This window comes from Carassius auratus, chromosome 22 (genome assembly GCF_003368295.1).
Source record: "Carassius auratus strain Wakin chromosome 22, ASM336829v1, whole genome shotgun sequence".
In the NCBI taxonomy this organism is placed as follows: Eukaryota; Metazoa; Chordata; class Actinopteri; order Cypriniformes; family Cyprinidae; genus Carassius; species Carassius auratus.
In genome coordinates this window covers 18,075,171-18,088,240 of record NC_039264.1, presented here as the reverse complement: position 1 = coordinate 18,088,240, position 13,070 = coordinate 18,075,171, and the positions used below count along the sequence as shown (strand labels likewise).

The 13,070-nt window shown below is 35.8% G+C and overlaps 1 protein-coding gene across 1 annotated transcript; it reads left to right on the top strand.

Annotated features, from left to right (window-relative positions):
- Nucleotides 1–4,320: 4,320 nt before the first annotated feature.
- On the top strand, nt 4,321–12,114 carry LOC113039879 (zinc finger protein 239-like). The gene is made up of 3 exons (XM_026198020.1): nt 4,321–4,412; nt 9,053–9,289; nt 9,889–12,114. Exons 1-3 carry the CDS (start codon nt 4,382–4,384, stop codon nt 10,728–10,730), a joined length of 1,110 nt encoding a protein of 369 aa, XP_026053805.1. The 5' UTR covers nt 4,321–4,381; the 3' UTR covers nt 10,731–12,114.
- Nucleotides 12,115–13,070: the final 956 nt, after the last annotated feature.

Below are 13,070 nucleotides of genomic sequence, written 5' to 3'. Positions count from 1 at the left end.
AAAGAACTGAGAATCTCACTGAAAACCTTTTGAAAAGTTTTATATTTGAAAATTAACAAAAAATTAGCAACTATATGCACTTTTTTTAGAATCAGAAAGAGCTTTAAGATGTCAAGCGATAGAGACACAAAATAAAAATAAGTGATTAAAAATAAATGTGTAAAGGCAATACACGATAGAAAAAATACAATAGACAGTATAATGTATGTACAGATAAATAGGATTGGGTATTATTTGAATTGTATTGATTCCAATGTGATTAAAGAATGATATCAAACATTAATCCTGTGTCTGTTTTTTGCAAACCATTTATTGGAGCTAAATACCATGAACAAAAGCCAACAGGCTACATAAAAACTGGACTCTTTAAGATGTGTTTGTGTGCAAAATAGAACTGCATGGTTGTGGATTGATGTTTTTTTTCCCCTTCCCCAATGGAAGCTGTGTGTTTCTCTCAAAATTCAAAAAAAGAAAAAAAACCTGATTAGACAACTAAAATGATTTGAAGACAAATACATTTTAAAAGCCCCATTTTGCCACCTAATGGTGTAACAATACATTCGATAAATCTTCATTTGAAGTGTCAAATTAGTTTCAAAATGTGATTTCCTCTATTTTAATCGCTAACATACACATCAGAGTTTATATCGGAACTATAAACTTTTATCGCAGTATTTAAGTGATTTGAATGTTTGTAACACAGAAATAATGATACTGTGTTGTTCAGATCTACAGTTTTGTCTCTGACATCCTTTGACAGCTGTTTGGTCTCGCCCATGTAGGTGGGAGAGGTTGGAATGGGAGTTATAGATTTTGTGGACAATTACGGATGTAACACCAATGAGCGGATGGTATTCAACCATCTGTTCCATATTAATGAATCCTGACTCTCTAACACATTTTGCACTCAAAGACCAGAACGTGAGTTAAAGAAAAAAACAAGGACCTTTGTTTAACAACATCTTCCAACATAACTCACCACCCAGGCGCCGCCATGACGGCAACATCCTGGCGTGGATGAGAATTATAACACCTTGGAGACCATTCAGAAGATACAAGAGCGAACTTCAAAGGAAAGACAAACACCCGCCCTTTTCACTCAAGGCGCGATCACACAGAACAGACACACACGCATTCACTATCTATCACTATCCTGTAAATGCATTTTAATGTCTCCCTTTATGTGCTCAAATGTATGTATGTGGCATAGTGGAATATATGAATGTTACTGTGTGTTTAAACAAACTTTATATGCATGTAGTTAGGAACAACCCTGTATTTCTGTATAGCAAATTACAAAAAGATGCCTTGTTTCAGAGGAACGATCTTGCTAAGGAAATTTTTTTAATTTTGTCATCGCCATAAATTAGACCAGTGGGCGGCCTCAGTTTCTTACACTTCATTGGTTCATACGGAAAGATAGGTGTAAACCAACTTTTACATAAAAACAAAGGGAAACCTGTGTTCTTGGCATTCTGCCAGAGAAAGCAGCCGGACTTCAAGAAGTTTTCCGTTTGTTCTTCTTTACTTTTCGTTTTCGTTTTTCTTTATTGTCTTCTGATATTTGACTTCGTTCAATTGTCTTCACGAGCCGAACGAACTTAAGTCTAATCATCTTTTGGCAAACTTTACATTCGCGTTAACCATCGAGCTCGCGCATCATCTGCTTTGGAAAGAACCACGCTGAAGCCGCACCGACGGACAATTTGAACTCAGCTACACACAAGAGCCAGATCAAAGCAAGTACTTTCTAATATCGCAACTAAATTTGCTGTTTAAGGTTGTCTAGGCTATTCCATGTTTGTGAAATTATGCAATGACTTGGGGTCTCTTGCAAAGTTAACTGTTTGAAAATTGTCACGCTGAGATGGTCACTTTCACTTTCTCTCCCTTTCTCTCTCTCTCATTTCTCTCCCTCTCTATCTCATTACTATTCTTGTTCGTTTATCTTGTTTAAATTGTACTGTCGTTTTGCTATAAACTCATATTTACTCCGTGTGAATTGTAGTTATGTAGCTACTCTTTAGTCTGTTTTTATTAAATACCATAATTTGCTTGAATTGAATTGTTTTATTGCTCCTTGAGATCGAAGTCCCTGAATCGTGTGATCTAAGGTACGAGCTTTGTTTTATATGAATTAATTTCAGTAATCTAAGTAGTACAGACACAGAAAATATTGTTTTTTTTTCTGATCAGAAGATTAATATTTCTTGGAGTTTGTAAGAAGGGTATTTTTATTGAATTTTGATAAGGAAGTCTAGCTTCCAGTTTGCAGGACGAACAGATTGTCTAGATTAACTTAAATTAATTCCAGTAAAGGTTACCTTTAAATGATTAAATATTCCCTCTTTGGGTAATTTAATATTTGTAAGCAATAAGCACGTTATATTCATAGACTCATGAATATTCACTTCATTTGAGTTAATTATTCCCCAGAAAGTGATTGTTGCTACATGGAGTACCCCGATTTTGTTTTTCTTCAGCACCAATTAAAAATCACTTCAACAATGTATGGTTCATAAAATAGGACATTTATGCACAGACATTATTATATATTACACACAAACTGACCACCAAACGCAACCTTCAGACGCCATCTATATTTTTTTATCCCAAACGTGACTGAATGTAGTTCAGTTTTGAATGCTGGCACCAACTTTCTTTATAGATGTTCCTCATAAGCTATATGTAGTTATTGCAGTTCTACATTTGGTTTTTACAATTTGTTGAACTATGGATGATTGCTTTTGCTTCACCTTTGTTTGTCAGCGAAAACTTTCAGCTCACTCAGAAGATCAAAATGTTAGCTCTAGCGCATGCTCATGCACTCATTGGCATTAGCTGTGGGCATGATTATGTTGCCTCTATGAGCAAGGATTCATTAAAGCCTAGCAGAAGAGGAGTTTTCAGCTCTGCCTGTTAACTAGGGTGACCATATGAGCCAAAGTACCAAGAAAGTGATTTGAATGCATAAGGAGCCATGCTCTGCTCTCTATAGCTCTTATGAATGTCATAAAAAAAAAAAACATTTTGGTAGTTAAGTTTTGCATTCAGATGCTGATGAAAATAACCACTTCATATGTTTAGTTTTAAAATGTTTCAGTGTAACTTTTATTGTAGTCAATATTTATGGATATAATAGTAAACCTGACAATGACTAGTTATTGTTTTGGGTGGATTGGCGATGCGAAAGCTGAGAATATAGGGTTTCATAAAGTACTGTTCAACGGTTTCAGTCCCTCCTATTCCACCATGGTTTTTCCCTATAACAGATGTAGATTTAGGCATTCATAAAGAAATCAAATGTAAGTCAAAGGAAGTAGCAGTGAGAGATATTGTTAAATATTATCTGGATATGCATTTTTCTGACTAAACATTCATATTTACAGATGGTTCTAAGGATCCAAAGACAGGACACGCTGGGTCAGCAGTATATATTCCAAAGAATGGGGTAATATGTCAGGAAAGAATAACAGATAATTTATCAGTATACACAACAGAGCTGGTTGCAATGTTGTTGGCCTTGGAATGGGTAGAGGGAAATGAGTTAAATAACTCAGTGATTATATCTGATAGTTATTCAGCTTTAGAAAGCATAAAAAATGGGAAATCTATAAGAGATGATATAATTCATAAAATGTGTCTGGTTTTGCATAAGTTAAAAGCAAAGGATTTAAAAATCAGGTTTCTTTGGGTACCTTTGGGTTCTTTGATAAACTTGCAAAATAAACACTGAAACACAATAGTATATTACAAGTTCCATACAGCAAATCTGAAGCTAAAACATTCATTAAAGCATATTCAAGATCAAAATGGCAGGAGTATTGGGTGGATCAAGATAAAGGGAGGCGTTTCTATAATATATACAACCAGAAATGGATATAGGAAGGACAGCATGTAGGAGTAGAAGAGAAGAAAGTATAATTACACGGTTAAGAATAGGACACACTGGGCTCAATTCTTCATTGAAGATAATAGGGAAACATCCAACAGGGAAATGCCAATATTGTAGTCATTTAGAAACTGTAGAACATATTTTATTTCAGTGCAGCCAAGAAAGAAACCAGCTTTTTCAGTCTCTCAGAAGTGTCCATCAGAATAATTTTACAATCCAATGTTTGTTAGGGAAAGCATCCAGAAACATTTATAAATTTGTTGTTAAGTTTCTTAGAGACACAGACTTAGCCAGAAGTATATATATATATGTATATATATTTAAGATCCAATATCTCCTGATTCACACTTCAGCCCAGTCGGTGGCGGTAATGCACCGTTAAGTTGGTTTGCCAACCGCCATAAAAAATAAAAATAAAAAACGTAAGAAGAAGCCTCCGTACCTTTCGGACGCACCCGTTAATCGCGACGACGTCCCCAGTAGCGCATGCAGTCCGCGTCAAGTCTTCTGAGGAGAGGTGAGACGTGCACGGTATTTATTGTATTTCAAACACTTGGTAGAGTTTAAGCAACATGCAGGCTCATTTGTGTGTTGTTTTCATCGGATACTTTTGTCTTTTCTGGCGTCTTTCTACTGAAATGAACATTTAGTGCAGCAGCAGCGAGCATGAAAACAACTATTTAGTTCATGAAGACCTTAGCGATTTTGCATGCTTGTGTATGTTCGTTTGTTTGTTCGTTTCGATGTTTGGACTTTTAATGCCACTGTTACTGAATGCTATTCATATATCAACTTCTGTTAAATGTTATATATATATATATATATAAGTCAATGTTATATATACAGAGTTATGTAAACTTTTTAGATTCGTCAGGGGAATTAAGTTAAACGTTGATGCAGCAACTTAAGCATTTTTATTATTGTTTTAAAGGGGGAGTGAAATGCTATTTCATGCATACTGAGTTTTTTACACTGTTAAAGAGTTGGATTCCCATGCTAAACATGGACAAAGTTTCAAAAATTAAGTTGTACGTTTGAAGGAGTATTTCTGTTCCAAAAATACTCCCTCCGGTTTGTCACAAGTTTCGGAAAGTTTTTTTCGAGTATGGCTCTGTGTGACGTTAGATGGAGCGGAATTTCCTTATATGGGTCCTGAGGACACTTCTGCCGGAAGAGCGCGCGCTCCCGTATAGCATAACACTGAGAGGCTGAGCACAGCCTGATCAGAGCGAGAGCGAGAGCATCGCGAAATGTCCCCAGACAGCAAGCAGTTTCGGCCCAGATCCGGCCCATATCTGGCCCGCATGGATTTCACACGGGCCAGAAGTGGGCCGGATCTGGGCCAACACTATATTGCTGTCTGGGTCAGAAAAGGAGTGTGTTTTTGGTTGCCAGGGCAAGACAACCCTACACAAATTACCAAATAAAAAACAGCATTAAGGGTCCAGTGGATGGAGTTTATTTTTACAGAGCATCAACGGAGTTGTGCAAGTGTTTGTGCTTGTTTTACAAACAAGGCCCAGTTTGATGACGGATTTGCGCATCGTTTATTTCTTAAGGATGATGCAATACCAACGAAAAAGGGTCACGATCGTGTGTTGGAACCACAGGCGGTGAGTAAAACTGCTTAAAATGTCTCTTCCTCCTTGTTAGTGCGTCCGCCTCCCATCGGAGACCCGGGTTCAAGCCCCGCTCGGAGCGAGTCGTTGCTGCTGCTGCTCTCGTTCAGTTTCAGCCTCGGGATCTGATTCTGGATCATAAATAAACGGCTGAATCTGACTGTTAGCCATGGTTTGTTTTGGATGATGGTTTTTTCCTCAAGGTAATGTCACAGCTTCCAAACGCTCTCAACGCAAAAGCCTACTTGCGCTCGTGATTCTTTAGCTCCGCCCACACGTCACGCCTCCAGCCGGTCGTGTTTTTCCGGGAAAAATCGGTACAGACTATCTTTCTCTTATGAATATAATAAAACTAAAGACTTTTTGGAGTTATGAAGGATGCAGTACTACTCTGTAGGTACTCAAGATTAACAGGATATTGAGTGAAAACGAGCATTTCACCCCCCCCCCTTTAACTTTTATTACTCTTTTGAAATTTAGCATTGACTGATCAAATGTATATTTCTATTATATGTTGTTATTAAAAATACACTGTATCAGGAACTTAGAGGGTAGAGAGAAAAGCGAGAGATTGCACCTATTTGTAACTATAATAGAGTATCTCCAGAGTACCTACTCTTAGGTATAAGGGAAAAATATGCAACGTTTGGGAAATAAGGGGGTAATAACCTACAGAATTATAAAGCATTTACAGGTGCTGGTTATATAATTAGATATCACCAATTACATTCAAAAAGTGAAACTTGAATATTATATTAATTCATTACACACAATTGATATATTTCAGAAGTTTATTTCTTTTAATTTTTAATAATTCAACTAAGGAAAATCACAAATCCAGCATCTGAGAAAATTAGAATATTGCTTAAAGGTCCTATGACATGAAATTTTAACTTTCTGAGGTTTTTTAACATTAATATGAGTTCCCCTAGCCTGTATATGGTCCCCAAGTTTCTAGAAATTTTAATCGGTGTAAATCGAGATTTTGCTATCTTTCTCTGCTTTTGAGAAAATGGAAGCTAAACTGGGCTGATCTTGAATCACCTCCTTGTGAGGTTATAAGGAGAAATGTTACCTCCCCTTTCTCTGCTTTTCCCGTCCAAATATTTACATATAATTCAGCACAGATGTTACAAACAGACTTTTATGATATGGATTCGACAGCACTGCCACAAACAGTGAGTAACAGTGTTCATTAATGCCTGATCTGTGATCAGTGATTTCTGATGTGTAGCTAATCATTCAAGTTCACACAGACTTTCTTTCTAAATCGTTTAATACTGTTTATGCATCAGTGAATCAAGCCAGTGACTAAACGATCAACTTCACATTTTTTCTCTTAGTAGCATGAAACAAATGTTATTTAAATTGTGATTTAATTACAGAGCGCGATCAAAGAATGCTCCCTTTATATTGTTCGGAGTGTTGCAATAATGACGAGATCACTGCATTCACGTCATAAACAGACTCTGTGTGTTCAATGCTCATATCTGCAGCCTTTCATGTGATGTGAAAAGATTGAAAAAATAATTCTATAATCAACACTTTTACGATTTGTTAATCATGACAGCTGTAATAGTAAATATATATATATATATATATATATATATATATATATATATGAGAGGGGTTCCACATGTAATACACATTTCATATGCAAAGATGTCAGCCAATCACAACAGTTGTCATTTACTCAGAGTCTCACAGCAGACACGCCCCTTCAAACAGAGCATTCAAGCCAGAGGGCCAATATCAGGATATAAAAATTCTACACCTCAGGAAATATTAAAAAGCATTTAACCTGTTGGCCAGCACCCCCCATTATGGGACTCAAAGCTGAAAGTGCTCTACCAAACTTATAATTGTAACAGTTTCCTGTTTCCATAGAGAAATTCGCTGTACCGTATTAATCTGTCTCTCTCTCTCTGTTTTTTAAACGACGTGAAAGGGGCATTTCAAGATACGCAATGGAGTAGACCAAACTAAACAGGGAGGGAGGGAGGGCAAAACACTCATCCAAACAAATGCTTCATTAAATTGGTGGTATTGCCGGCTTTGGTTGCAATACTCTTATCGCATATGTTGCACTTTGCTGACTCGGCATCCACTTTTATAAAGTGTAGCTACATTTTAGACCTCTTTGGCATTGTAAAACGGAAACGTTTTGAGAAAAAAACAACTACACTTGTGTTGTGTGACTGCGAGTATCTTCAGAAATCCTCCCTGTCACGTCACGTGGAGATGGACAGCAAATCACGGTGAATTTAGGTCCTTACATGCACGTATGCTACAAGCTCACACAGACACAGCTGCTTGGCAAAAAAACGCTTGGCTTTTGGAACCAAAATTTGGCACCGAAAGATAAATACTTTTTTGATACTCATAGTATCGAAGTTTTTCATTCGATACCATAAAGGCATCGAAGTTCGGTCTCCTGTCCTATGAGGGAAACAAGGGATCGCTTTAAATCACATCCCATGAATGTTACACTTAAACTACAGTAACAAAAAGATTAATAACAAGGGATCAATTTAAAGTACAGCACTCAGATGTTAAACATACATGTATACTACATATAACAAGGACAGGTATGTTTGCACAGAAGTTAAGAAAAATGTTGTAGTACATTTTATTTTCTGAGTGGGTACTTTGAAGTACTCTATAGTTACAAATATGTAAATTCTGCTTAATTGCGTGGTACACTGTTGGTTTTAATCTAAAGCGTTATCGCTTATTTCTCACTCTACTTTTCTTAGTAATTTTTTTTACTATTTTCTATATGTCTGTCGATATTTTAATAAGGAAGCATAATAATTTTAGAATTAGCAGTAAAAGAATTAGCATGTGAATTAGCATCAGTTGCTTTTTGATAGACGTACAAATTATTAAATGTACCAATATGGGTCAAAGACCATTTTTTTTTTGCGATCATTTTTTTTAAATTAATAATAAATGTTTAATTTTCTGAGCATAAAATAAATAAATAAAATGTCAAGTGTAACAATAATTTCTTTGTCCCAAGATCCTGTGTCATATTTAGAAGAATAATCAATTTAATCAAATTAAAAGACTCTATTAAAGGACCACAGTGCACCCCTAAAACATTCATTCATTGTCATTGTAAGTCTTTCTACTTTGCTACTATCCTTCAAACCACTAGGTTTGACCCATTCGACAGCAAGAAGTTTGGAAAACTTTCAAAAAGAATCCAATTTAGTCTCTTATTCTTAGATATATTTTAATATGTACAGCTCAGAATAAGTATGTGGTTTTATTTTGACAAATACATCTGTTTCTATGAATGCCGTTGGAACATTATTTCACTCATGTTTGGATATTTGATTTTCACTAAAGTTATTTGAAAAAGCACACTTTTTACTTGTATTTAATATACTTTCTAAAGTCCATTTTGTAAATATAATTTAATTCTGACAGTCATTTTTACCCCTTTAAAGTTTTTTTCTACCCTTTTAAATCAAACAAAGTAACTTTATTATAATAATTTATAATATATAATAATTTATTCTGATTTTGACAGATCAGCATCTCCAACCAAACTGCAATAGTCAACGAAGCCCCGCCTCCTGTAATTCACAGTCAGTGAAGCTCCGCCCACAGCTACTCCCTAATAAATGCTGGACTTTCCCCATCAGCTTACTAGTGCAGATGAGCATCAAATCATCAGGAAGAAGTGAAATCTGCAAAGGGTTTAGGAGGACCGAGAGAACGTGTGATCCAGAACCCCGCAGAATGAAACGCACTGAAGAACAGAGAGGTTGGTGTTTGTTACACAAGAATGTTAAATGTTTTTTAAGCTTTTGAGTTCAAAGGTTTTGAACCATTCTTATAATAAGTAAAAGGGATATTATATCAGATTAAAACATTCTAAAGTTCCGTTTACAATGCGACATTTTTGCATGTGAATGTGGATTTATTTATTTATTTATTTATTTTAATTGGACGAATATTCGAAATTCAAGTTTTTTTGACAGCCCTAGTGCACATACTGTAAAATAAAGTGCAACTGATAATTGTCATCATTGTTCAAAGTTTTAACAGTTCTCAATACAGAAAAATTGAATTTTTGGCTAAAATGTTCTAAAAATAATAATTGGAAAATCAATGTACCTCATAAATGCAACGTTTCAGGATCATATAATTGATTTTTAGATAAGGTGGCCTTAACTACAGATTGCTTACATTTAAATTAATAATTTGATACAATGCACTTATTGTTGTACATATGTTTTTAGGTTGTACTTATATTTTTAAAATACCTGCATGTAATTACAACTGTAAATGATATTTATAATTACAGCGTTGACCCAACACCTTAACCCACACTTAAACCTATCTTTTCTATTTTATTGACAGAAAATGAAAAGCCTCTGAGTCGCTCGGAAACTAAAAATATTTTTTTAAATAAAAGAAGAGCTGAGAAATCATGCACCTGCACTCAGTGTGGGAAGAGTTTCTCATGCAAAAGCCATCTTAATGTTCACATGAGAGTTCACACAGGAGAAAAACCATTCAAGTGTGATCACTGTGGGAATCGATTCACACAAAAAGAAAGCCTTAACTTACACATGAGGATCCACATGGGAGAAAAGCCGTTCAAATGTGACCATTGTGAAAAAAGATTCTTAAACAAGCAATATCTCAAGTATCACAAAAGAGTTCACACTGGAGAGAGGCCATTCATTTGTGATCAGTGTGGGAAGGGCTTCATGCAATCATCACACCTTAAAGGACACATGAAGATCCACACTGGACAGAAACCGTACGTATGTGATCACTGTGAAAAAACATTCTCTGGGAAACCAAATCTTGATGCTCACATGAGAATCCATACTGGAAAGAGGCCGTACGCATGTGATCAATGCGGTAAAACATTTCCTGAGACATCATCCCTGAAGAGACACCTGACAGTTCATATGAAGGAGAAGCCTCATTCATGTTCTTCATGTGGAAAGAGCTTTTCCCTGCTGCAAAATTTAAAATCACATCAGAAATTACATAACGCTGTGAAGGATTATATGTGCTTTGAGTGTGGGAAGACTTTTATTATGGAAAACCGTTTAAAACGGCACCAGAGGATTCACACTGGAGAGAAACCTTACAAGTGTTCACACTGTGACAAGAGATTCAGTCTGTCAGCACATCTGAAATCACACGAGCAGATCCACAATAGAGAGAAGCCACACACATGTGATTAGTGTGGAAGGGGTTTCGCTATGAAAAATCACCTGAAGCTGCACATGAAGACCCATGCAGTAAAGAAACCAGACCACTGTGATCCATGCAGGAAGAGTTGATGTGTGTGTTTGAAGTGCTGGAAGTCATCTACTACAAATGCTCAACTGAAAGCACCAAAACATCACTGTTCAAAAAAACATTTTAAGTGTTCTTACTGCAACAAGAAATTAAATGTGGCAGAAACCCTGAAAGCACATGAAAGGATTCACACTGAAGAGAAACCACATCAGAGACTCGTCAGTGAAAACACAGATCTGCCCAATTCATTTTGTCTTTTGCTTGACTTTTCTATATGCTTTCAGTAAAGTTTGATGAAACAAATTTTAAACAATACTCTCACAGTTACAGCATGAGGAATCAAATCTTATCAAGCATGTAACCTTTTAGATTTTAGTGATCGAATAAAGAGTATAATAGTTTGTAATTAGACTTTCATGTGTGTTCTGTCAATGGAATATTCTGTCTTTGTGCAGAAGATTCTCTCCAGCTGTGTGCTACATCTTTTTTACAATCTCTGAATTATAAAACACTGCATTCTGTCAGCAATGTAACATGCAGAACTGTATAGAGACCTCCGCTTATAACTATACTCTAATTATTATTTTGACTATTATAATGCATTAAATTACTCCGTTACTAAAAAGTAATCAAATAACAGTAACGTGTTACTAAGTAATGCGTTACTGCCCAACACTGTTCATCTCTTCATTCATCATATCTGGTCTTTGGATCAACAACTGTATTTCCCCTACAGGACTTTGTATGCTTTAATTTTCTAAGAGCCTCATTGTAAATTAAAAACCATGTAGGGGATGGCTTTTTCCCATAACACACCCAAGTTATGGAATGCATTACCTCTGTTTATTAGATATGTTGCATAGACTGTTTTAAAAAAACTTCTGAAGACATTGTTAATGGAGATGAGGATTTTGCAATTGTACTGTCTTGATTAAAGCTTAATTTGCTATAAACAGATATACTGTAACCTAAATAGTAATAATGCTTTTGCTTAAGTACAAAGATGTAATCCTGTGATGAATGCTATATGGAAAATGTATTGTGTAACTTCACTAACATTAAGAAAACTGCTTACTTGCATGAAATGTATGTAGTGACTGATTTAGAGTAGAAACATTTATGTATTAGAAATAGTTTTTATGATAAATGGACAATATAGTAGCTAAGGTGTATTTCACAGACGTTTAAGAAGAAAAAAGAAGAGGAAAAGGGCTAAAGCAATGCGAAGTAAACAACTGAAAGCCTCGGCAGAGGAGTTGATGACATCAGAAGAGCCAGCGTTCGACATCTGTGTATAAAAGGCTGAGAGAGAGGCTCGATGGACGGATACTGAGCAAACACAGTATCCCTCGATGCCTGATACCAGCTGATTATACCTTGATTTTGTAACTTTACTATAGTACTTTGATACAACTTTTGTTAACTTTAATAAAACTTGTATTTTTTTTATTGACAAGTTATGGTCTGCAAGAGTTGTAATTTAAGAGCCGTAAGCAAGAACTGAGCAAGTTGTAAGTATTTTTGAAATGCTTATAGTTTTGTCCAGGGTCGACTTTCCTTACCTACCTGAGAATAATAAAGAAATAGGTAAAAGGTGTATAGATAAAGGAGACACCATAAAACATGGTGCCCAACGTGCTTTAATTGTCTAATTACTGGGCAGAATAGAGTAAGCATAGTTAGGCTTACGGTTAAATAGCTGAGGTACTATATTAATTACTACATAAAAGACGACTAAGCAGTGAGAAAGCCCAGAAAGGGCGGAAATAGACGAAACACTGAAAAGACTGCTTAGACAATTTAATCGAAAGAATTGTAGGAGGCGTTGTAATACTAAATGGAAATAAACTAATGATAAGTGGCTCTGGAACAGCTTGGGTAATTTTCAATAAATTAGGTAAACAGGCATTACAGGAGACTGAAAGTATGAGAGCCCAGCTCGGACCGCAACACACAGCGACAGTGAGAATAACCTCTGGCCGTCCACAGTGTAAATATGTAGCGCATACAGTAATGACTGATTACAGAGACGAATTCTGTAGTGCAGAACGCTCCTGGTTAGAGGCCAGAACAATAACAACAGCAGTAATAAAAGAAACACTAAGCAGACGAGAGAATCAAATACATATGACTTTAATGGGAACAGGACAATTTAAACACCCAGTTAATTCAATATTAGAAGGCATACTATCGGGAATTACAGATATGTCAAAGGAAGGTCAATTGACCATAAATGTATTAATGACTAACATAAATCAGGATGAACTGGAAAAAATTATTGA